Genomic DNA, 26,080 nt, shown 5'->3' with positions numbered 1-26,080 from the left:
TTATGATGATGATGATGATTGTTTCTATTATCAGTTAAACTGCAGGTCTAAGGCAAAAACTTTGATGGCAGCAAAAACCTTTTGAGGGAGTCAGGGATGCTGCAATATAAAGGTCACACAAACACGAAAGAGAACGTGTTCTTAAGGTAAATGTTTGGGTAAAGAACACCTGAAGCTCTTTTTGAGTGGAAATAAAAAGAGAGTTGGTTGTGACCAGAGCTTCCTGGGATAAGGTAATGTAAGAATGAGTTGAATTAAAGGTTCAAAGGCAAAGGTTTAACCCAACCCCCAGCATGTGGTTTGAAAACTGATGTGTTCAAGCGGACACTACACAGAACATAAAAACTAGGTTGTTTGTATCACCTGACCAGCCTGACCCTATTCAACTGAATATTGAACAAAGTCCAATGATTTCACTGGGACTTACTCTTAAGTATACAGGATTGCAGCCTAAGTCTTCAGCTGATTAATCTTCAACTCTTCTAGGACTCTGGACCAATTCATGAAAGTTGCTATCATCGGATGTTCATCAGGCTCTAAAGCTACAAGAAATGTTACTATGCACAGTGCCATAAGCATTATAGCTACTGAGCAGTTCCTTAGTGATAAGCCAGGCAAATCATCTTTCATAGATGAAACTTCAACTGACTTCCAAGACTTTTTTCTTCATGACTTTCTAGTAGATTTGTTCTTCAAAGGAGTTTGAACATGCATGTTCCTTCTTGTAATAGAACATTACACAACTGTACAATAGTTTACACAAAGTCTAGTTTTAGATTCAGGTCTACTTGCAAACATTTTAGTTATGTGTGCACTGCACTGACTTTAAAAATGTCAAGTTAACCCTTAAATTAATAAGGCTCTCTGTTCATAAAGACTGGATATTTAAATCTACAATAATTGAAACTCAGACAGAATGCATCTCACAGATCAGAATGCAAGTATGAGTCAACTGCACAGTCAATAAAGTCATAAAGACAAGAAGTTTTCTTCAAGTGAAAGTCTGGTCCAAATGAAGAAAACAAAACTACTAATATTATGTAGTTTACAAAGTCCCTTACCAGAGGCTCCTGATAAAACTTAACAGTCATGGGATAAGATCCTTTTGTGGATTGGGAGAACTTCCCTATGAGGAAAGACTAAAGAGAGTTTGGGAGGTTTCAGTTTACGGAAGAAACAGTTGAGGGGGTGGGCTGGCTCCTGATATAAGTTTATAAAATTAAGCATATAAAGAAAAAGCAGACAGAAAAAACTTGGAAGATCTCCCAAAATGTTAAAACTTCAGGGCACATGATGAAATTGATGAACAGTAGATTCAAGATAAACAAAAGACACTAATTCTTAACTAGTGGAACTCACTGCCACTGCATGGGATGTAATGATGGGATAGCCACTAGATGTCTCTAAAAGAGGATCAGAAAACTACATGGAGACTGGCACTGACTAATTTATTAACTGTGATCGTGGAGCGGCAATTCCATATTTAGAGGCAATATACCACTGAATGGCAGTTAATGGGAGGCAGCATCAAGGGCAGTCTTTAGACTCTGTCCTTCTGCTGTGGACCTTCAGAGCATCTGGCTAGCTGCTGTGGGAAACAGAATACGGGATTAAACAGACCATTGGTTTGATCCAGCAAGAATCTTATTCTTAAGAAAACCTTATGCTTGTCTACTATTTTGTTTTATAGCAAAATATAGTTAAGATGGCTTAAAGTTAAGCATATGTAATAGTTAGCAAAAGTAATCTTGCACCCCGATCCCATGTATATTTACAAAAAAGTAAGTCTTGTGAAACTGAGTGGGTTTCCTTCTAAGTATGAGCGCACAAAGAGCATTAGACAATTATTCCATAAAACTCAACGTAAGTATGGTAAGGATTGCAGGTTTAGATGGTAAGGTAAGTTCTCTGCAGATGAAAAACAAACGGTGATTGCTATACTTAGATTTGTAATGAAAATTAGTTGAACGTGTATAATTAATCTGTTCTTAAAACTATTGTGTCAATAAAAACATGAAAGCAAAATTGTTCTACATATTACTAACGTTCACTAATAAATATTTGCACAAAGACAAACCTTGAAACAGAGCAACATTTGAGATGACATATGAACCAAACTGAGCTTCCATTATGTAGTAGTATATGAATAGTACATCAGAGTTGAGAAAGAAAAAATTTACGATTAAAACTGCCGAGTTTCCTTATGCCTAAAAACTAGCATCAACTCTTCCAGGAGCAAGCATCTGGCTTTCACAATCTCAATTCTGAAGGCAAGTAGCTCTTGAGAAGTATATCTCAAGTCTTCTCTAAAATTCACTGATCTTTTCCAATCTGACCACACACACACACACACACACACACACACACACACACACACACGTTTTATGTTCCCAAGTCAGAGAAATTTTAAAAAGGGGGACTATCCAGAAGGCAGAAATTATTTACCTACCGCTTCATGTATTACATTAAGGAAACAGCACATATCAAACTGCATGTTTTTTTGGTCAGATTCCCTTGTCCTGTTGAGATGCACAGGCCATCTGTGCACATATAACAGTTCAAACACACTCTGCAGGCTTTGGTAAACTGACTGCATATTGTGTCCTTACTTAAGAATAACACAAAACCACAGCACAGTAACCTTACAAAAGAGCTGCCTAAGTCATAGAAAAGTAACCTGTAACAGTTAACTTATTTTCCAAGCAGAGTTTTGACTTTTTGCAACTTTGTTTTTAGTCTGGACTTTGAACTCATCAAGCTAAAATCTCCTAAATTCTCTAAGACATCAGTACTATTCTAATTAATAGAATGTACATATTATAGGACTAGATACAAACCAATTCTTATGCACATGTAAGCATTACTCCCCTGGATAAGTAAATTTGATGTTTAAGCTTGCCAACTAACTATTTATATAGCACAACTCCAAAAGTAGCAGAGTCAGTAGCAAAAGCCAGGAAACATAACAAATGTGACATCATGAGTTGTATTCTGAATCATGACTCCTTCAAATAAAAACCATGTAGACCCTGATCCTGTAATGACTCACAAAAATCCAAAACAGACAAAATTTTTTACTTTAATTGTAAGTTTCACTTACATAAGCTTAAAACCCATACACAAAAAGAGAGGCAACAAAAAGATATTTCAATTTCATATTAACAATATTTTAAAAATATAAATGCACTATACATCCTCCTAAAGGTGAATAGCCTAGCAAAGCTTCTTCCCCAAACACCTCTTGATCCAAACACCTGCCTCTCTACATAGTACAGAGAACTTCCCAAGACAACCAATAGTAAATACTAAGATTAAAAACTCTCATAAAAAGAGTACAGCAGTTTAGAATACTTGTACATGTACCATAAGTCACCCCTACACACATACAAATAAAAAACTCCTGAAAAAACCTAAAGCCAAAACAGACTGTAGAATGAGAGATTTTTTTTACTAAAAGAAGCAAACAGAATTTTAAAAAAATGACATCTCTTATGCTATGCGGAGTAAAACACAGAACTGGCATTTTTCAAGCTGAACCAAATTAAAATTAAGCCACCACTCTGCCAACCAGGAAAACAATTGGTTATATTGTCAGAAGTAGGAAGAGAAAGAAAACCAGGAAAGAAAGAAAAAAACCCAAACATCCTCCCACCCACCCCAGATCTGTTTGCCTCAGAGAGAAATTGTGGAGTGAGAGCAGGCATTGCTTCCCCAACCGCCTTTTCCCCCACACAAACAAGCTTACCTTGGCTGCACCCCACTTTTATATCCTTTCCTGGAGCAGTGGAGAGAGAGACACACAAAGGGTAATAAAGGGGGAGGAGGGGAGAGCGGGGGGATGGGGGGGGCTGGTGAACTGGCTGCTGCTGCTCCTGTGTGTGTGTGGTGAGGTGTCTCCAGCCAGGGCCAAGCAACAGCAAGCAGTTAGCAGGAGTCGAGGAGGAGACGGGGCTGTGTTGCTAAGAGGCTTTGGGTCTCTCCCTCGCTCTCTCTCCTCTGACGGCCAAAGCGGGGGAAGAAAACTCTCCTTCTCTCTCTGGGATCCTCTAGCTAGGCTGAGGGTGGGGGAGAAACTAGAATCTCCTCAGGCCGAGCCCTCCCCCGCAGACCAATCCAAGACGGAATTAGTGCTCTGTCCCTTTAACAATATAAATAAAAGGTCCCCCCCAGCCTCTCCCCCTTCCCTCTCTTCTTCATCATCAGCTGCTGCTTGCTGAGGCTCTGGTTCTGGCTGGGAGAAAGATGGGAGGCTGTCACTGCGCATGCGCCCCGAGGGAGCTAGCAGGGCTGAAGGAGGGGGAGGGAGAAAAAGGTTGCCACCCACAATGCGCCGCGCTCCTGGCGGACCCGGAAAAGGATCTCGCGAAGGGGGAAGGAGCCGGAAGTTTAGGGAGGCCGGGAAAAAACAAGCGAGTAGGCAAGGCGGAAGTGGCTAAGTGAGGGGGTGGGAGCGAGAAAAGAGTAGGGCCTTGCGGCGGCCGGCGACCAAAAAGAGGCAGAGGCGGGTGGAGTGTTGTTGTTTGTATACACGCGAGAGAAAAGCGAGCGCGGAGGTTGCTGGGAAGCTTTTTTTTTTTTTAAAGCCCAGGGAGCAATACAAGGATTCCGTTTCTTTATCTCCGCCTTTTTCCTTTCTCATTGGGTGGGAGCTTGCAAGAGTCGCGCGTGGAAGCGGCGCGTGTGTCGTGCACGCGCGTGGGGAGCCTCCAGTGACTGGTGGAGGTAACAGTTGGCCTCGCTCTCATGGACCGGGGGAGTGGGGAGAGGCGGCGGTTTAGAATTCCTTTTCCCGTTTTGAATAAGGAACAAAAATACGATTTTTTTTCTGTTGAAAAAATTTCAGGTGAGTAGCTGAGTTGGTCTGCAGTGGAGCATCAGCGTTTTTGTCCGGTGGTACCTTAAGAGACTAAAAAAAAAATTGGGGTATAAGTGTTAGAAGTCAAAGCTCCCTTCTTCAGATACAAGGAGGAACGGAGATTCCCGAGCCTTTATATCCCAGTTAGGAGGTGGAAGGGGTGAAGCAAAGAAAAGGCTGTAAAGGTACAAGGTTTTTCAAAGGTATAAGCTTTCTGAGGGGGAAGGGAGATTTGACTCTCGAAAGACATCCCCTGAAGATCTTCTTGGTCTCTAAGGTTCCCCTTGCTGTTGAAAGTGGATCTGCAGCAGTTCAGTTGTGGCTTCCTGATATTATGTTTTCCTAATAGAAACTAAGCTGTGTCCTCCCTCCTTTCTCTCTACAGTAATGTGGAGCTTGGGCATATTAAGAGCGATCATCATTCCTTGAGAGAATGAAAGGGAAGAGCTAGGATGAAGCTGTGCACAGTATCTTTTGGCTGGCATGGGGATCTATCTGAGAATTAAAACAATACTGTGTTCTGTATTTGATGGTGAGCTGTGGCTAAGTGGGCAGAATAGATGCTTTTGCCTGATGTTGCATTTCCTGCTATCTCTAGTTTAGAAATGTCAGGTAACAGGGACTTTTATATCATCAACTGTCTGATCCTTTTAGCTAGAGTTGGTTGGATTGCACTTGGGTCTTTCTGGCCATTGTGCTATCCCTATAACATTTCTTTTCTTGAGACTGTAGATAGCTGCCAGTCTAATTAGGCAATTGGGAGCTAGATGGGCCCACCGCCACTTATCTGGCACCATGCTGGAGGAAGCAACCCTCCTGCCTCCCCACTGGCCTCCAGTGGCGGTGGCAGCAGCCCTCTTTATTGGCCAGCTGGCTGCACCAGCCACAACTGTGTGGCGATGGCAGCAGGGAAGGGCCTCTCTGCCAGCCAGCCGCAACGGCCACGGCTGCACAGCGATGGCAACAGGGAAGGCCCTCTTTGCTGGCTGGCCACAGCTGCGCAACAGTAGCAGGGAAGGCCTTCTCAGCTGGCCAGCACAGCATTGCCCCCAGCCTTCTGCCTGACCTGGTAAATGGGGTGGGGGGGGTTGGGCTAAAGGGTGGGGGGGGGACTCCCCTCTCCCCCATCATTTCAGTATGCTCTGAATTTTTACGGAGCATACTAAGCGACTTAGAAACCCGAATCTGAAGTGGCATACCGCTTCAGATTTTGAGTTTTTCCGATGCTTTTTCCCGCTTTGGGTAAACCGAAGCGGGAAACCCGAATCTTTTTCAGGTGCACACCCCTACTAACCACCCCCATGAGCTACGCTCTGACTCTAAAGTCTTGTTCTCTTTATCCCTGCCTTCATAGGTGAGTCAGGTGATGACTAGAGACACAGGGTGTTTGCTGTGGTGGCACCTTACCTCTTGAATGCTGTCCCTGTTGAGACGTGCCTGATGCCTGCTTTACTGTCTTTTAGATGCCCGGTCAAAACACAACTTTTTACCCAGGCTTTTTTATCTTAAGAGATTTTTAATGACTTGTTTCTATTTAATGACCTTTTCTATTGTAAGCTGTCTCAAGCAGGACACTGAAGTGGTGACATAGAAATAATTTAAATAAATTGTAGGTTTCAAATTTTGAGGAAGCCAAAACTAAGTTTTGCAGAGATTAAGTATCGCAGGGAGCTGATTTGATGTTGTAAAAATAAAAAGAGTGGGTAGAAGTTGCTGTGATATTTTATTATAGCAATTTGAGGCAGGGCCTGAGGATATCATGAGGCAAGTGAAAAGGGTTGAGTAAATCTCCATGCAAATATTTGTGGACTGAGAGTCCGTTGCTGCAGATTTTCATGGATCTATTTTCTTTTAGTTTATATTTACTGCTTGATAGTAAACATTGCTTATAAGTTCAGTCTATTCCCTGGAAATTATTATTAAATAAACGTGAATAGAATTCCAGTCTTAATGGCAACATTTTTTTCTATGTATTGAGTTTACTTTTTTTAGAAATACTTTTTTTTTAAAAAAAAGGCTTTTAAAAATGCTAACTGTAACTCTTAATTGGACAAAGATAAAATCAGTTCCCTGTTTGACATTGATCTGTATAAGCAGCCTGAATAAGGCGCTAAAGTTGCTGTTCCCCCAGACTGCAGCTACAGGGAACTAGCACTGTATCTAGTTCTGAAGTTTTATTTTTGCCAAAAGCCTTTTCAACCAGCATATATGACAGATAATAACAATAACAGTAACAACAACAACTGCGCTTATATACCACTCTTCTAGACAGATTATTGCCTCATCCAGAGCGATGAAACAGTGTTAATATTATCCCCACAATACAGCTGGGGAGCTGGGGTTGAGAGGAGTGGCTTACCCAAGGCCACCTACTGAGCTCATAGCAGTAGTGGAATTTGAACCAGTAGAGTGCTGATTTGCAGCCGAACCACTTAACTACTGTGCTACAGCCCCTTTGTATAGTATAGTAGCTTTGCATCCTGCAATAAGTCTTGGAGCATTCCAAATGCACATATCATTCATACATATTATACCAGGGGGCCCAACCTATTTGAGCTTATGGGCATCTTTGGAATTTTTAAGAGAGAGTGGTGAATGCCACCCCAAAATGACTGCCTTGGGAGGTGAACCCAAACACAATACCGTCATCCTTGTTTGCAAAAGAATTGCAGAAGGTAAATGTGATGTTTTGTTGCGTACATATTTTGTGTTAATTAATTGTGTTAGTTCCTGCTAATTAAGGTGAGGTTTTGAATGTATGCTGACTGTGATTAGAAATGCAGGCCTCTATAGAAAGGGTGAGTGGATGGGTGAGTGAAGCGTGCTGTAATTGTACGGTAGCTGTATCCTAGGGGATGGAGTGAATTGCAGTTTAGTCTGAGTAGTTCTGCTGCAAAGAGTTCCATGGCAACAGTCTTTGTGACTGATTCCATTTAGAAATGTTTGATCTGTAACTATCTTGAAACCATTATGCTTGTGAGCTATTCTGAAACCAATACACAGTTATGAATTACTCTAAAACCATTATGCCTACGTACTTGCAAATATACTCAAACTTAGTTTAAGTAAAACATCTGTTTTATCTAATATAAAAGATCTGCTTTTACCTCACAGCCACCACCACATGCTGACTGTTCTGTCATTCTACAAATATAACAAAGCCTTCCTATATTACAAGTTGAACTGAGAAAATTGAAGCAAGAGAGCCTTTAGTGGGAGCAAAAACCTTTTGGGAACACTAAGTAAGTCAGGAAGGCAGAAAAATACAAGTCTCAGAAAGGAGGTGAAACGCCACAGGGAATGAAAAGCAGAAGCCTGGGGGACAAAGGGAGAATCAAAAGGAAGGCCTGGAGGAAGAATGAAAACATAAACCTGAATGCTTATTAGTCCTGATCCTCCAGTGGCAGCTGCTGCTATTGCAACTGTGGACAATTCTTTCATGTGAATGAGGACAGCCAGTAACACACTCTGCCTTACAAATGCCCTTCCCGCTTTCTGAAAAGCTTAGCGAGAAGTACTTGCAAATGCCATGGCACCCATTGACACCATGTTGGGGAACCCCATATTATATTATTGTCAAACATAAATCTCCTTTTCTAATCACTGCCAAAAATACTGATGTAGGAATGGAGATTTTTTGCATCTCAAATCTCACACCGCAGGATACTGTTGTCTATGAAGTATAACATTTAGAGCACTTTTTGTGAAAATGAAGCTTTGGACTGAACATAATGCTGGGTCATCCGTTAGGGAACAATTTTCCCCATAACCTAGGGTTATAGTGTGAAATGGCCCACAGTTTATTCTGGAGAGAAAAAATGTGCAAACTTTATTTCCATGTTCAAGCTCCTTTCAGTTGAATAAAGATTTGGGAATCAATTTGTATGTATGAGCAAGTTCCACTATATTTAAATTTTCTCTCGCTCCTCCCTTAGGGTGTCAATTACAATGAGCAAACGTAAGTTGAAGGAAGACAACTTTACTAATGGTGAATGTATATCAAAGGTAAGGAAAATGTTTAATGTGGGAGACAATGATAATACAGTGATTTCTCCTGGTGTATTCATGCAGCCTACAGAATACCTTCTATGCAGATAGGGACTCATGTACATATTATGCATATGCCTGAATAGGGTGGGGCTCAGTGGTAGAGAAACTGTTTTGCATGCGGAAGATCCTACCTTCTGTCCCTGGCAGTTAAAAGGATCAAATAGCAGGTGATGTGAAAGACCTTTAATTGAGTACATGAATCCCCAGAGAGCTGCTGCTCATCAAGAACAGACAATACTGATCTTAATAGACCAATGGTCTGACTAAGCTTCATGTGGGATACATACATATATCTGCCAACATTTACCTGTTATATGAAGAGATGTGGATTCAGTTTCCAAATAAAAAGCATGGATTATCAGTGCTGTTAGAAATGATACTGCTAACTAATGATACAGGTTTCTCAGGAAAAAATGTATGGGAACAGTGTTTGATATATGCAAATTAGAATCTGATTTTGTTTTCACTTATATTTAGTGAACAATATTTTAAAAGTACCCCATGTAAATTTTTATGTCCAAATTGCAACAAATACATGAACTGAAATATTTAATTAGGGAAGAACAGCAAAAAACACCATCATTATTTTTCTCTGATGTGTCCTGGGAAGAAACCTAGAGTATGATCCAGTCCCAATCCTTTCTCAAGACAGAATATCTCAACTAGAGTATACCTAACTGCAACTGAGTGCAGATTTATTGTTATTTGAAAGTACAATGCCTGTGCAACCATTGCTGTGTATCTTGAGTAGATAGATTGTTGTGCATGAAGTATGAATTAAGTACTTAAGTGATTACATACTGACACCTAGCTTGAGACACAAGCATATACAAGCTGATGATAAGTTTGCTATATAATATGTCAGGTAACCAAATAATCAGTTAGTTCTGTAGAACGTAGGATTAAGGATGTATCCACAGAGCTATACTATTGGCTCAGCTTCTGTTTGGTTTGGGTAGAAAACGCTACTCATTTGGTCATATCCAGAGTTGTGAAGGCCTAAAAAAATTTAGAAAAAATATTTCAAAGTATTTTATTTCTAATGAACTGAAACCTGTCTATGAACTCTTTTCTATTTTACAACGAATAAAATAATTCTTATGGCACAAGGTTATTTCAGACTGAAAATACATGAAAAAGTCTCAGGGTTTCTTTAGTTGTTCTGATGGCAAAATTGGAAATGTATCATATAATGATTTTAATGTTAAACTATCTACATCTTTAGATAATAACAAAGTGAGACACAAAAATTGTAGGGGTAGATTCCAGGGGGCTGTGCCGGGCTCCCTGCCCCTCACTGTATTGTTGCTGTGCTTTCCTGCCTCCTCACTTTTCTTAACATCCCCCGCCTGGCCCATACTGTGTTGCAGAGGTGGTTCTCCTCCCCCAGGTGACAGCTTTTGCTGCAGTGGAGGTTTGCCTGCACCCCACTCACAGTAAGCTTTGCCATGGCAGTGGCTTTCCTCTTGCCCTACCTCAGCTCACCCTGTTCCCCTAGTCCCTTTACTTGTGGACAGATCCTCTCCTCCCTCCCATCACTGTCACTCCACTGCGGACTGCACAGCTCCCAGTCTCTGCCTCCAAGTGCTGCATGTCTCTTGGGCTCCTGTGCTGGAGCTGCAGCACCAGCACATTTTCATTGCTACTGCTGCCCAAGGAACAAGAGATAGCAGCATTTCTGCACATGTGCAGAAAACATGTTTGTTTTAGGCAGGGGTCATTTCATAGAAAAAGAGCTTGAGGAACTCATCAGCATAACTAATTAGCATAACTCATTAGCATATGTCACGCCCCTTGACATCGCCAGAAATGTGTCATTAGCACAACTGATTTGCATATGCCACACCCCCTGACATCACCTATCCTGGCTGTTTTGGACCCAATCCTGGCCATTCAGGACCGAAATTGGGCCCAAAATGGCAAAAAGGGGCTGAAAATGTCCGAAAAGGGGCCCAAAATGGTCAGGATCGGGACGCTGCTGAACAGGAGAGTGATCCACCACCTGTCGGAGGCCTGATCCGGGCCATTTCAGCCCCAACCCAGGACGAAACGAGCCCAAAATGGCCGAGAGTCAGGTGGGCAGGGCTACCTGACGTGATCTCTTTGGGGAACTGCGTTCCTGCGCGTTCCCCCCTTGAAATGAGCCCTGGTTTTAGGGAGGATTTAAACCTGTTGTAATTTTCACAGGTTTTCAGATTTTTTTGCAAGCCTAGGGTTCCTCTATGTTTGTAAAATCATCCAGTTTCTTGTTGTTGTTTGTTGTAGTAGTAGTAGTAGTAGTAGTAGTAGTAGTAGTAGTAGTAGTAATACTAACAACAACATTTGATTTATATACCGTCCTTCAGGACAATGCCCACTCAGAGCCGTTTACAAAGTGTATTCTTATTATCCTCATGACACTCACCCTGTGAAGTGGGTGGGGCTGAGAGAGCTCTGAGAGAGCTGTCACCTAGCTGGCTTCAAGTGGAGGTCTAGGGACTCAAACCCAGCTCTCCAGGTTAGAGTCCTACCGCTTTTAACCACTAAACCAGGTGGTCCCAATTCTCAGATATAAGCATCTGCCTGTCAAAGTCAATTAGCTATTAGGTATATGATAATTTCTGTGTATAATTGTAGACATATATAATATCAAGATTTTAAAAATGTAGATAATCCTGGAAACTGTTAATTTTTATAATATATTATTGCAGTACAAGGTGTTCAGTGTGAGGTAGTTCAGCGGTATTGAAATATGCTTGTAGTCCTGTCTATTGTGATTCTATGAGCTTGTTTCTGTCCAATTAATAACTCTTTAGTTTTCTACCTTCAACCTACCTGTCAGCAAAAAGTATGATTGATGTGCCATGGTAGCATAGGGTGCTCCAGTTAGTAGCTCCAGTATGCAACTCTTTGTCAAGTACTGGATATCCTTGAAATTTTTCTTACAGAAATTTTTTAGATACATTACATCAATGGTCATATCATGAAAGTATGCGAGGCCATGATTTTTCTGCTATGTGACGTCTTTTATCAGCCTCTCAGTTCTTTTTTCCCCTCTCTGTTCTTATGTAGGCTATAACTCAAAGGTAGTTAGGATATCTGTTCAATGCTTCTAATTAGTATACCCCTTTAATTCCTTTTGCTCTGCTTCAGAAGAACATGCTGAATCCTACCAAACTGATCTTATTTTATTATTTCAAAATAATTTATATGATTTGTAATTCCCCGAGCTACACAGAATAGAAAGAAATTTCTGTAGGTGTACACAAGTAGGCTATTGTATAGTAAACTAATAGCTGGCTGTGCTGTGTTTGAATGTTAGTATCTGTGATTCAATATGCAGGTACATCGGATACTTCGTGAAAGATTTCGTCATCCAGGATCAAGTGCAAAGTTGTTTGGAATTGAGCTTCAGTACAAGTAAGTGAGTGCTGTTTTTGTCCCCTCAGACAAATCTCTTACTGGTCCCTTAGACAGTGATCTGTAAGCTCATAGCCAAGGGTTCAGTATTTTGGGAAACATTTTTGTTTATTGCCTATCCTCAGTGCCTCTACAAAAGCCAAAGCATGTAAGTAGATTGTCTTGATAGTTCAAGGTGTCCAAAGAAAGCTGTTTTCCTTTGATTTTTACAATAGTTACGATTGTGCTTTTCTCCTCCTAGCTTAACAGATGTTGCAGTGTGTTCATGTGTTGCAGTGGAAAGCAACACTCAGATTTATCCAGGCAGCCTTAGATATTGCTGCTGCAGGGGCATAGTTCTTAGGTAGTAGAGCTGATGTAATGATTAGCACTCCTTGTCTTTCAGCATACAAGTACTGCTGGAGAAGAGAAGCAGAAGAGAACATCCTCAAAAATAACTGATTATTCTAGTACAAGAGAAGCAGGGAGTGGAGGCTGGGCTAAATCGCTGCTCTTTGTTTCTTGCTTGGGAAAGAGCAGGATTGGAGCTATTATTTCCCCTACCCGTTGGATAGGTCATACCGATACTCATGGATAAATATTGCCTAATTTTTATAAAAGATAATTGGAATGTCAGAATTCTTAAATTATTTTTATGTGACATTCTTTTACATTCAGAACCTCTCTAAGTGTCCTGACTGACTCATCAATGCCCAGCCCAAACCCCTGGACCTAGAAACATGAAATTTCGGGAGAGCTTTCCTTTCATGATGTAAACACCCACTAAGAAGGGATTTTAAGAAATTTTCCCCGTAAGGGGGTAAAAAGGGGTAAAATGTGTTTTCCTAAAGGGATGCAGGCTCCCTGTGTTGCTGGCAGGCTCCTGCCTGCTTTCATCCCCCTCTCTGATTGGTCAGCTGTGGAACTCTTGTGTTCTGCGGTAAAAATCAGGTAAAGGAAACTGTTACATCCCCATAAGTATTATAACTGTATTTAAAGTAGTTAAATACCGTAGCAAACCATGGGTATCAAGCTAGTATGATATAAATGTAATATAGAAGTTGCTCTTCCATCATCACCTGGGAGAAGTGTATTTAATGTAATTGTTACACATTGGAGTTTAACATGAATTGCTAAGAGTTTATACAATGACAAGAATTTTTTAATCTGTTAATTTCTTGCTTGTTTATTAAAATTTTAAAATATATATATATTTATATTAAATATAAGTCAGTATGTTGTTTTATGATCAGCTGTGCCTCTTCTGGCAGCCATTTTGTGCTTGTGCCCACCATTCGCTATCAGAATTCCAAAGGTGCCCACAGGCTCAAAAAGGTTGGGGACCCTGGAGTGGAACTGTCATCTGTATCCTCAGTCTATATCTGACAACTGTGTAGGTGAGATAAGCTTAACAATAGGAGTCTGCTCCCAAGTAAGATATTGGTGTCCTTTAGGGGCCCAGAACAATATATTAGTAGTATCTGATTCAAATTGGATATAACTGTGATATCTGAACTTGAGAGTCAGGAAGATCCAAGACTGTCAACACCTTCCAATCTTGTATAAAAACAAGTAGCATGCAAACAAAAATTACTCTGTTAAATTAATTCTATGTTTGTGCATGCTTAGTAAACTTGCTTATTGAATAACTAGCCTTTAGGTTACAATTTGTCAATTACTGTATGGTTTCATGTTGCCTGACCAATTTTTTCATTCTAAGAAGAGAATGGCTGCTTGAATCTCAAACATAAATGACAACTTCAGACACATGCTCTCAAACATACTTCCTTTCTCAAAGGCTTTCTCACTCTTCATAGGTGGTTTTCCTGCTGTGTGTTCAAATATATAATGTGCTATTGTGCTTTTCTGGAAAATTAATGAATAGGTTGGGTTGGGTATATCTTTGCCATTTTGGTATCTTTGGGGAACATACCTGTTTGATTTTTTTTATTCGTTAATATTTACTGCATTGAAAATGCATGTGAGTGGTTCAAAACTTTTATTGATACGTTAAGCAAGTATATATGAAATTTACCATATATATCTGTTGCCTGTGCTGACATTTAGGATTTTAATATATTTTAAGTATTTAAATACTTTTAAAAGTGTAATTAATTGCTGGTTTTTTTTCATTTCTAACCTTGTTTTTTCATTAAGTATTACATTTTAAATTCAAAATTTCTAACTTTGTCCCAAGAAATGTCTCTAAAGTTTAGTTATTTATATTTACCCTCCTCCCATAGGCATTTAGCTGAGCTGTTAAAACGTACTGCTATCCATGGTGAAAGCAACTCTGCACTCATTATTGGACCTCGAGGCTCAGGAAAAACTCTGGTAGTATTTTAATATTAGTTAGATTGATGCATGGGTGTTTTTAAAATGTCAGTAACCAATGAATTTTCTAATGTTACAAGATCTTAGTGTTTAGCTTTTAAGTTTGGCATCTGCTCTTTCCCAGAGAATGTAGCCGTTGAATTGTTTGCTCCTGTTTACAAACTGTGCGTACAAAATGATCGGAGTTATTTTTTCTTTTATTTGTCAGAAGGCGCTGTGATTTCCAGATTCCAATATAATTCATACATAAACATTTCCTACCATCATATCATCAGTCTTTCAGTTGTTATTCTCACACAAAAATGGATCTGCAAATGGTGTTCATGGGAAGGATTATTATGCCTTCCCTTAGGAACTCCCAGAGCTGTAAATATGTGACAGGGAAGTTATGTGGCATCAAGAAGAGAGCAGGCCAACTTGCTCTCTTGCAGTGTCATCTAGTTACATCTAGAAAGATGTAAACCTGCTTAGGATCTTTTAAGACTAACCAACTTTATTGTAGCATAAGCTTTCGAGAGTCACAGATCTCTTCGTCAGATGCATGGAGGGATGAAGAAACTAGCCAGTGATATATAGGTGGTGAGGGGAGGCAGGAGAGGGTGCAGGGAGGGAGTAAGGGTCATGTAAATGTAAATAAGTTACAAGAAGTCATGAAAGAGGTGGAATGCACAATCCGCTGCTGAATGACTGAATATATTGTATATACTAAATATACTGATGACTCTTCTGTTAGGTAGAAGAAGTTTACCGTACAAACAATGACCTTAATGACTTCACTGTTTCAGTTCTGACTGATCACTTAGTAAGTGGTATGCAATAAGCAGTGCTGTGTGCTCCCTCTTGCACCAGGTGTCTTACTTTATTCTTTTGTTTCTTCCTAGTTAATAAGTTACACCCTAAAAAAACTCATGGAATTAAAGCAAGTGAGGGATAACATCTTATGTGTTCATTTAAATGGTAAGAAAACCACAATTTGCTTGCTTCATTTCTTGAGGATTGCTTTAACTTAGACTTGTTATGCAGGGCTCGTCTGTGTGAATTCAAAATGGGAAGGAGCTTTTCTCTTGTTGCCATCATGCCCACTGATGGCAGGGACAGAATTGCGAACAAAGCCTCTGTAGTACTGCACAGTCAGCTCTGTCATGTCTTCTCTCTCCCTTTTTAAAATGATATTTTTGAAAATTGAAACAAACCTCATACAACATAGATAAAAATGACAACAGTAGGAGTAAGCCTACACATACGCATCTATAAAAGGTTTCCAAAACTCTAACAATAAGTTTATACCAACTGTCATCTCTATGCCATACTTTCAGATATTGATAAAGTAAAGTCCTCTATCCACTGAAATAGGGAAAGTGTGCATTTATATGCTCTCTGGTGTTGTAATATAAATCTTTTGGCTACAGTAAGAGCATGGATGATCCATTTTCATTCACTATTGGTTAGACTCCAGGGGAAAGGTAAATAGTTTAAAAGTACATAAACATCTTCAAAAATCACTGATTATTCTAATACAAAATTAATATGAGTAATAAATTCTTCCCCTGAAGACTAAATAATTGGAGACATCCAAACCATGTGATTAAGTGACATATCCTGTAAGTTACAATGCCAGCATGCTCATTTCTGTTACTATCTGTTCTTAAGGAGAGAATACATATTTAATTATGATATGATGAGGCCCCTAAATGGTTGAGGCCAAGGCAATTCTAAAATTTACTGTGGGTGATTTAGTATGTCATTGTATGAATGAGGCTGAGAGGGATGTGTATTCTTCCCTCTAAACCAGGATTCTAAATCATGATGTAATCCTTGTTTGGAATACTGATTTTTAGGGAACATCACAGACTGCATTTGGTGATTTGGTGTAAAAACAAACTGCAGTCTGCAGCAAAAGCAGGAGTGTTAAATTAGCTGGTGGAAGCTGGGAGGTGCAAGCCACCTTGTTTGTGGTTCCCTGTGATCATTCACATAGGGAAAAACTATGGTGTGTTTGTCAGTTTGGTGTAGTGGTTACGAGTAGAAGGACTCTAATCTGGAGAACTGGATTTGATTTCTTCTCTCCTCCACTTGAAGCCATCTAGGTGGCCTTGGGTCAGTCATAGCTTCTTGAAGCTCTCTCATCCCCACCCACCTCACAAGGTGATTGTTGTGGGGATGATAATAACATGCTTTGTAAACTGCTCTGAGTGGGTGATACGTTGTTGTTGTTATTGCATCAACTGAATGCTGTCTTTGTCTACCACTTTTGCTTTGTGAGAAGATTTCTACCATTAAAATTTACATAGAGGATAAGCAACATAAAGGTTATATATCTACTGTTGTCCTGTAGGACTGTTACAGACCAATGATAAAATTGCCCTCAAGGAGATTACAAGACAGCTAGATCTGGAAAATGTAGTTGGAGACAAAGTTTTTGTAAGTAAAAAAGTTTAGATCTTTTAAAAAAATTAATGGGCTGTTGTTGCAATAGACTGGAGTCCCTAACCTTTTTGGGTCTGCAGGCACCTTTGGGATTTTGAGAGAGGTCAGTGAGTGCTGCCTGAAGATGGCTGCCACAGACAGTGGAGCCAAACCCCAAATGGCTGCTGCTGGAGGGGGAGGCAAACCCAGTACATCCCTCCTCATTTTGCAAAAGAATCTCAAAGAAATGAAGGGAATCATAAGGAGAGGCGGGCGGGAGAAGGGGAAGTAAAAAGAAAGGAGGGAAAGCTTGAGGGGGGAGAAGGGAAGGACAAAAGTACTAGAGAATAAAAACGGAGAGGGCAGAAGGAGCCAAAAGAGAAGGTGGGGAAAAAAGAATGCACTTCTGAAGGGGAAATGGAGCCCAGGTGTTTACCAGTTTGCCCGATCTTCCCATGGTATGGAAAATGCTTTTATTTGAATGAGGACAGACAGTAACAAGTCTGGCCTTACAATGGCCCCGCTGATTTTCTGAAAAGCTCAGCACACGCTCAGTGAAGTACCAGTGAATACTACATTAGGAAACCATGTAGTAGACTTTCAAAATGAATAAAACTCTTACAGTAGATGGAAATAGTTAGTTTAGCCAAGAAAGCTACAGTTGAGAGGTAGGATAAATTAAAATAAATGAAAATGTGCAATGGCCTTGGTTTAACATAGTTATTCTGAACACTTCTTGAATTATTATTATTTTATGGGAATAAATAATGGAAAATAAATCCTAGAAGAAATTATCTTGTCTTATTTGGCTACAAACTTTCAGCAGAGGAAACAAGGAAACTACTGATGTTAAAGTCAAAAGTTACAGCGCATGTCAAAACAGTCCTTTGAACTGAAAGACTGCTTCCTTAGCGTAAAAGTCAATGTCTTCAGCCACCTCTAATTAGAATGTCAGATGTAGTCCCACAAAGCACATGAATCACTGAAATAGAGTACAGTTGAGAGCTGCTTTATGTGTTACTTGGAAAATATAAGGGAGGTACGAATGAGTCACACATCTGCTTTCTTTTCTTTAGAGAACATGTGATAGGGAAACTTAACGCATGTCTCCAGTAGCCAGGTTGGAATTTCACTTAATGCTCTTGTATCTTGTGGGTGAAGTCAAGCGTTCAAGTTCCTACAAGAGCGCGTCATCTTTGTTTGGCTGAAATGTGTGAAGCCACCATCGTTCTCTGAATGGAGGACAACTGGCTTTACCAGATTTTAGTTACTCTATGTCACACTATGAAGTTGCAGATTTTGCCATACCCTGGTGTGTATTTTTTTTCCAGCCCAGTGTAACACCAGTTAGTAAGCTTCTTTCAAATGGAAGTCAGCCTGCTTTTTCACAGATCCTCTGAGCCAAGGGGTCTGCAACATATAACTCAGTAAGGAACAAAGGAAAAAGAACATGAAATCTTTTAAGTTAATGTATATATGTTTATTACCTATTATGAGACCTCACAGTGACCAAATATGAGCTGCAGAAACTTTTTGAATTATTACACAACATGCCAACTATCAGTGATGTACATTTTCAGTTATGTAAATGGGATTTCTTATACGGTCTTTCTGATTATTTCTTCTGAATTTTAACATGTTAGCTCTTAAATTAAAAGAGAGTAGTGCTGACCTGTGTACTAGTGTGTTGCCTGTCAAGATGGGTCCTAGAAAGCTGTGAAGTACATTAATGACTCTCTTGTTTTAGAGGCATAGAAAATGCTAGATGGCAAAAAAACCCTCCAGTTTTTCCTTATTCCTTGTTTTTCCTTGTTCAAATATTTCTCTTAATTCACACTTTTAATTCAAAGGTTAAAATATTCTTGTGGCAGAAGTTAGTATTTTGCATTATCCAAAACAAACACAATATAACAAAATATTTAATTCTAAGAAATACCTGTTTTAAATGGTAGTTGACTTAGCATTTTTTTCATCGTTTGATCTTAATGTAAAAAAGCTAATCATTCAATTTTTTATTTTTATAGGGTAGTTTTGCAGAAAATCTTGCATTTCTTCTTGAAGCATTAAAGAGAGGTAAAAATGTAGCAAATGACAAAGAATGTGTGATTTAATATAGTATTACTGTATTGTAAATTGTAGAGGCCATTGAAGTGAAGAGAAAAATGGACTTGCACCTCAAGTGGCTGAGCCTGGTGGGAAAGGCTAGGATGTAAATGGAAGACTAATATTGACTCTGCAAAGTCGTCTTAGTTTCCTGTTAGGATTTTACAGCAGGGAACTGGTGTCATCCAAGTCATCCTTATTCTACTCAGTGATACGAAACAAGTGAAAATGAGATGCTACAAAATTGGGAAATGTTGCTAGGATTTTTTCAAAATTTGATCACTGATGTGTTTGATTTTTAAAAATAAGCTTCATACTTTACACTAGTCTAACTGGGAGACCAGTCATTTAGCTGATTAATTGTAAAGGTAAATTTAAATCAATGCAATGGCATTAGTTACCGACTTTGTTTTTTGAAACTGTTTTGTGATCCTGTGGTAGAGATGAAAAGGATCGTATAAGACTACTTCCTTTTCTAATGAATTGTAGCTTTTGTTTATTGAATTGTGCGTTACCATACATTTCCTTCAGTTTCTCAAAGACACCTATATTGAGGTTTTGGTAATGTATGCCCTTTAATACTAATGTATTTGGTTTAAACTTTACTGTTTTAGGTGACCGTGCTCACAGTTGTCCAGTGCTGTTCATTCTGGAGGAATTTGATCTCTTTGTACATCATAAGAACCAGACTTTACTGTATAACCTCTTTGATATATCCCAATCTGCACAGACACCTATAGCTGTTATTGGTCTGACTTGTAGACTGGTAAGATGGGTTTAGTTTTTTCTTAATGTACAGAACCCTTGGAACATATAGTTCACATAATGATTTCTCAAGACACTTTTCTTGAACTGACTTCAGATAATCTGTTCTTCTATGGTGGGCGGCTAAGGTGGTTTTAGAGATTTTAAATGGGCGTTAGATGGTGCTTTAGTCAAAATTCTGAAACCTCTGCTTGTACTGAAAGTAAAACAGCTTTGCGGAATCATGCTGTTAAAGACATCTAATTCTGTTCTGTTTGAGTTCTCCCTTTTCTCGTTCTGTATGAGTACACTGTAAAAAAATAAATACCTAATCAGGAATTTACTAACAGCAGTCAGATAGTTACTGATTCAATATTAGAAACAAAATAACCCCCTAAAAGGTGCCGTCTAGCTCCATAAAGGATGGTTTATAATTATTATGGATGAGATTAAGATTTAATATTTATGGCAAAAGAATTATTATTTTCAGGAATTTAATAAAACTTGGCCATTATTAAGTGTCGGAACAAAGTGAAACCAGAGGAAAATATTAGGCAGGTTGTTTTGATAGGTATGTAATTTTTGTATTTGGATAATTGTGAAATATAATTATGATTACATATTAGATCCTATATGTTGAAGTGAGAGTTGTATTTTGACATTTGAGCAGCACTACAGAAAGCTTGAATCCATTTTTCAAGGAGTTTATTTGAAATTTCAGGTGTCTTGTATAATTGTAAAATTGGGTTGAATGGTAATATTGAAGGCTTTTTGTTGTTTTTTATAGGATATTCTAGAACTCATGGAGAAGAGAGTGAAGTCAAGATTTTCCCACCGACAGATATATTTAATGAATTCTTTTGATTTTAAAAAATACGTTAACTTTTGTAAAGAACAGCTATCCTTGCCTCCAGAATTTGCCGAAAAAAACTTTGCTCAAAAATGGAATAAGAATGTGCAGGTAATTGAAATAAAGGTATCAGTAACCAAACAATTGAAATGTCTTGCTGAACATGCTTCAGATAACCAAGATGATATGACCTAAAAATAAAGAGAACAGACATTTTTGTTTCCAAGGTAGTAATTATATTTTAAAATAATAAATTCTTTTTCTAAGTAAAAAGATGTAAGATAGGCCGCATATCAAGTATAACTTGGTAATATCTTCGGTCCTGGTCAGTTCATAGGCCCTGGTGGTTGTCATTACTGTGGTCACTGCCTTCCCATCTACAGTTGATTGATCCATTTGTAAGCTTATATAAAAACCTTTTCAAGCAGGTATTAAAATTTCTAAAAATAGTCCTACCTGGGTTATGCAAGTATATAGTGACAGTGTCCTATAACATGATATTCTGCATGAAGTCTCTTTAAAGTATAGCAGAAAATAGCTTTTCTAGTAGCTTACTCTTTCTGCATACCTTAAAAGGGTTTTGTTTGCTTTTCAAAAACATCCAAAAGATGGGAAGCATCTTTCTGATCTTGCACCAAATATCGTATGTTTCCTTTGTAAGTGCAACAACTTAGGGTGGAAAAATACCTTACTGACTATAAAGACTAATTTATGTAGACTCTTCTGCAAATCATTATTTTTAAAAATTTATTCTAGCATCTTTTTGAAGACAAAATCATGCAAGATGTACTGCAAGATCAATTCCATTATAGCAAAGATCTGCGATCTCTCTACATGCTGCTGGTAAGCTGTTTTAAAAATGATTAATTTCATTTCTGTAGTGGCTGCAGCATGTAACAACTACAGTAAGTGTCGATGTACTTACATCTTTGTTGTAAGGGACCTCTGTCTTGCATCTTTTATCATCCATCTTTAATAACCTTTCAATTATCCAGTAGAGTGTGCTCAAAGAATCAAACATAGTTCTCCTTTCCCTATTTTATCCTCACAGTGACCCAAGGTCAACCCAGTGAGCTTCATTGCCTTTTGTATATTTCATCTTTTCAGATCCAGAGTTTTTTGTGGAGTGGGGCAAGAAAATCAGCTAATTTATTTTTTAATCGTGACAGTAAAATCAAACTCTTTACATGTACTTTGATCAAAGCAAAGGGAGCAAGTTTGCGGAAGTGATTTTTAGTTCTTTGTTTCGCAACCTCTTACATCCCTGAAAAACTAAATAAATAGCTTTGTCTAGTATTTGAGTCAAAAGACAAACATTTTAACTGTCCAATGGAAGAGACTTAAACTGAACTGCAATTTCATGTTGTAAAGATCACAGCCTTTTCTTAGGCAGGATAAATCTCCTTGTTGCCTTTGTAATGACACTTCACCATCGTTGTCAACATTGCACCAGATCTTGAAAATGTTATATTCCATCATGTAGAACAAATTTTAAAAGTGGTGGAAATAGGGAAACAGTTTTCCCTTGCAGTGTTAAACATCTCTAGATGGAAATGGTGAACATGTCATACTTGTATATTAAAATGTTTGTTTTAAATATTTTTGCACACATTTTCTGCAGATATTTTTGAAAACACATATTGGGGGTTAAACCCTCCTGAAATGATAAAAGGAGTCTTTAGCTTTAAGAAACAATGTCCTCCATGGCCATTGCTAGGCAACTACAGCAGTATTTCCAGCTTTCAAGCCTTGGCTTCTGTCAGTAAAATGCTAGGAAAGGGGACAGGGCCCTTTCTTGGGCTGTTTCGGCCTTTTGAGGGAGGGTTCATTGGTGCAAGGCAGCAACCACTGGGTTACTTGCTACTATGCAACTTACATGACTGACCCAGGCCCAGTTGCTCACTACTGTTGAATATCAGCCACTCCATGAAACAATGTGGTGTAGTGTTTACAGTGTCAAGCTAAAGCAGAGAGGGGATTAGATGAGGATCTGAGGTTCATATCCCCACTCTGCTGTGCAAGTTCACTGGGTGACCTCTATGCCAGTCAAACACACTCAGTTGCAGGGCTTTTTTTCAGCTAGAACGCAGTGGAACGGAGTTCCGGAACCTCTTGAAAATGGTCACATGGCTGGAGTGGCGTGGAGGGCAATCTAAACTCCCCTCTGTCTGGAGATCAGGTGGCGGGGCCACCAGCTATGTGACCATTTTCGCTGAGGGTGATTTAAACTTTTAAAAACTCCCTTGTTCCAGCAGACCCAAAGTGACGTCATTGGCCCTGGGAGCATGTGTGCACTTTGTGCGCGCACATGTGGTACCAGGGGCACCACCTCCTGCAAAGAGTTGCCCCCTGTGCTGGCAACCCACTGAGTTCCACCACCTCTTTTCCCAGAAAAAAAGCCCTGCTTAGTTGTAACCTACTTCATAGGGTTCTTGTGAGGATAAAATACAGGAGAATGATGAAAACTCCATTGGGTCCCCATTGTGGAGAAAGAAGGATATAAGTAAAGTAAAACACAGCAGAAGATGGGGGGAAGATGTAAGGTAGATTGTTTGGTGGGTGAGAAGGGCAGGGGCTATTGAACACTTTCAGGAAAGGGGAAGAAGAAATAGGAGAGGAGTAAGTGAGATGTCCCATGCAAGTCCTTTGCATGTCTTCCTCTTATTCATAATATTCTTGGCTACCATCTTCATAATACCGCCATTCACTATGGACTGCATCAGTGTAAGATATTCAACTTGGATAAATGTTACATGAACCATTTCTAAAACAATGTGAAGAGGAAAATTAATCCAATTCATGTTCCTTTTAATAGATGCAAACTATCAAGACTTTAAAATTATCATTGCAACCAGTATAAAACATGGTCAGTTAGGACTAAAATGCACATTTTCTAGTGGAAATCAATATGGGGATGCATTTGGCTAACACAGTCTCAGAAGCTAAACATAGTGTTATTTCTTTTTCCTTTAGATGCTTGCTTTAAGTAGTGTAACTTCATCACATCCATACATAAGTACATCAGACATTCTTGAAGCAAGTAAACTGTGTAGAGTGGACTCAAAAGCAAACATTGTACATGGTAAGAAGGTAGTTTATTTGTAGCCTTAGTGCTATTTGATTCCATGTTGGCGCGGGATGAATAATCCTGAACCCCTGTCATGCATAGGCCAAAAACACTTCTGGCAAATAGTTACTCTTCCGTTACAGATTTGATACTTAAGAAAACTTGCTGTTGAGTTACCCTTTCATAGCTGATGCCTAAATCCCCAGTGCAGAATGAAGCAGGTTCAGCATAAGTGGTCTTGCACTACTGTTTGATTGTGACAGAACAAATATCTATATCCTGGTGCTGATGTATTGTGCAGTGATGGGGTGGAGTTCTACCACAATTACAAGGGATCCGAAGTACTTGGAAGTGCACATAATTTCCCTCTCCAGCTGCAAGACAACTGAATGTCCAGAAACGGTGTTTCCAGGGGCCAGGGCAACCTCTCAAGCAGAATTAGGGGGCAAAGTGGAAGGGGGGGGGAGTAGAGAATCTGCAAAAATTTTACCCCTTCACCCACCAGGAGTACCATTCCAGTAAAGTAAATGCTGAACAGCCCATTTGGATTAAACTCCCTATCATGAATGCTGCATTACTATGAAATGAAACTTAGTATCTTTCTTTTACAGGTCTGTCTGTGTTGGAGTTCTGCCTCATAATAGCTATGAAACACTTAAATGATATTTATGATGGAGAGCCTTTCAACTTCCAGATGGTTTATAATGGTGAGGTGCTATCATGGCTTCATGGGTTATGTATAAAACTGGTGGCTTATTTCTCCCAAAACCGTAATATGTTTGTTATTGTTAATACAGAGTATCAGAAGTTTGTTCAGAGGAAGGCACATACTGTCTACAGCTTTGAGAAACCTGTAGTTATGAAGGTATTTCTGACTTGCTGGTTACTTGGTAGTTGATAGAATGTTGTTTTATTGTCACAAAAGCTGAGTATTTTCAAATATTTAAAGTATTCTTATCATTTCCATTCCTCTAAACTTGATGCCAAAATTTTGGGTTGTGTCTTGGATCACCAAGAGGGGGTTTGCACTAATGCCTATGTCTATAATCATTGAGTGGTACTATACTGCCCTCTGGTGTATAGTAAGTGAATATGCATAGTTTCTTACCCGAAATGTAAAAGTTCAGAATGGATTTGCTAATAAGAATAAAACTAGCTTGCTGTCACACAGTAAAGACTATGTCTAGATGTATCTTGTGTCTGAAGTATTTATATAACTCGTACATTCCGTGTACGTTGGTTTCTATTTTTTAACTAAGTGAATGAAAAATTATTTGTATTTATTTGGATTTTTTTGGTTCTAGGCTTTTGAACATTTGCAGCAGCTTGAGTTAATAAAGCCTGTGGAAGGGATTTCGACATGTGCACAGAAAGAATACTTGCTCATGAAACTGCTTTTGGATAATAGCCAGATAATGGATGCTGTGCAGGTCTACCCAAACTGCCCAACCGATGTCAAACAATGGGCTACATCTTCACTAAACTGAGAGGGCTGCACATCAGCTCTACCAATGAAAAGCAATTACTTCAGCTATGGGATGTGTTATGTTAAAACAAGTGTGGTATCTGTATTTTTTAACAAAGTTTTTCAAAAAAGTAAATAAATGCCAGTCTCAAAGCTACAATATTCAGATTTGGGCTTACTCAATTTCATTCAGTTTCGCTTAGAAAAAGGGCTTGTACATATCTTTTAACTATATATGTGTCCTGTTCTCTTTAGTTTGTCCTAATGTTTGTTCCTTTGGAGTACCTGTGTGTCCTTCTCTTTATATAACTAGTGCTTTACCCAAAGTGTGGAACAGCAGCAGATACTTTCTTCAGGTCTTTCCCTAATTGCCTGTCATGCATCTAAGAGTACAGCACTGTTAGAGCTAAACCTTAAAGTGTCCACAGCCAGAGCTGGATTCTGATATTAGAAATTAAACTAGATGGTGAGGTTAAGGGGAGGTATACCACTGCTTTGATTTTAATTTGCATCCCCACACCTACGGAGAGAGTTTCATTATTTATTATTAGCTGCCCTAGAGTATGAAGCACTAGCCACCAGAAAAGTTCCTTCAGTTATTGCTGAAACATCTCACGTGACGACCCACCTTCCAGTAGGCTTCAAGAACAAGTAAGCCCTTTCCTGTTTTCTTTATTTAGAGACAGGATTTCTTGATTTGACAGATAGTGTTGGTCTAAGTGCTACACTGGAATTGGCTGAACAGGAAAAGACACAATATGAGGTGTTGGGGCATCTGAAACTATTTGCTAAAGGTTCAAGCTTTAAACCTAACAACAATTCTGTGTA

At 39.1% G+C, this 26,080-nt stretch overlaps 2 protein-coding genes across 7 annotated transcripts in view; one reads left to right on the top strand and one right to left on the bottom strand.

The window, feature by feature from the left end:
- MBD5 (methyl-CpG binding domain protein 5) overlaps positions 1-4,174 on the bottom strand; it is a 198,807-nt gene extending 194,633 nt beyond the window's left edge. For all 3 annotated transcript variants that reach the window (XM_054971421.1, XM_054971422.1, XM_054971423.1), the window contains exon 1: positions 3,746-4,174. The gene's annotated coding sequence lies outside the window, so the exon portion shown is untranslated. The remainder of the gene's footprint in view (positions 1-3,745) is intronic.
- A 308-nt stretch (positions 4,175-4,482) lies between these two features.
- On the top strand, positions 4,483-25,418 carry ORC4 (origin recognition complex subunit 4). Of its 4 annotated transcripts, XM_054972710.1 has the most exons (15): positions 4,630-4,843; positions 7,439-7,530; positions 8,791-8,860; positions 12,228-12,304; positions 14,527-14,617; positions 15,499-15,574; positions 16,953-17,038; positions 19,048-19,096; positions 19,741-19,892; positions 20,658-20,831; positions 21,477-21,563; positions 23,694-23,802; positions 24,399-24,494; positions 24,585-24,652; positions 25,092-25,418. In XM_054972710.1, exons 3-15 carry the CDS (start codon positions 8,804-8,806, stop codon positions 25,272-25,274), a joined length of 1,305 nt encoding a protein of 434 aa, XP_054828685.1. In that variant the 5' UTR covers positions 4,630-4,843; positions 7,439-7,530; positions 8,791-8,803; the 3' UTR covers positions 25,275-25,418. The 4 variants fall into 4 exon arrangements, with proteins under 4 accessions (XP_054828687.1, XP_054828685.1, XP_054828684.1 ...); XM_054972712.1 differs by lacking the exon at positions 7,439-7,530 and having other exon boundaries at positions 4,483-4,722; XM_054972709.1 differs by lacking the exon at positions 7,439-7,530.
- Positions 25,419-26,080: the final 662 nt, after the last annotated feature.

The sequence above is a fragment of the Eublepharis macularius genome, chromosome 2 (assembly GCF_028583425.1).
Source record: "Eublepharis macularius isolate TG4126 chromosome 2, MPM_Emac_v1.0, whole genome shotgun sequence".
Lineage (NCBI taxonomy): Eukaryota > Metazoa > Chordata > Lepidosauria > Squamata > Eublepharidae > Eublepharis > Eublepharis macularius.
This window is presented reverse-complemented; position numbering and strand designations above follow the sequence as displayed.

Bases quoted from the DNA above. Each gene is read 5' to 3' on its own strand.
- ORC4 (XM_054972712.1), top strand. From the start codon at position 8,804: ATGAGCAAACGTAAGTTGAAGGAAGACAACTTTACTAATGGTGAATGT. The intron at 12,305-14,526 runs GTAAGTGAGTGC...CTCCTCCCATAG, and splicing joins GGAATTGAGCTTCAGTACAA to GCATTTAGCTGAGCTGTTAA. The intron at 20,832-21,476 runs GTAATTGAAATA...AATTTATTCTAG, and splicing joins AATGGAATAAGAATGTGCAG to CATCTTTTTGAAGACAAAAT.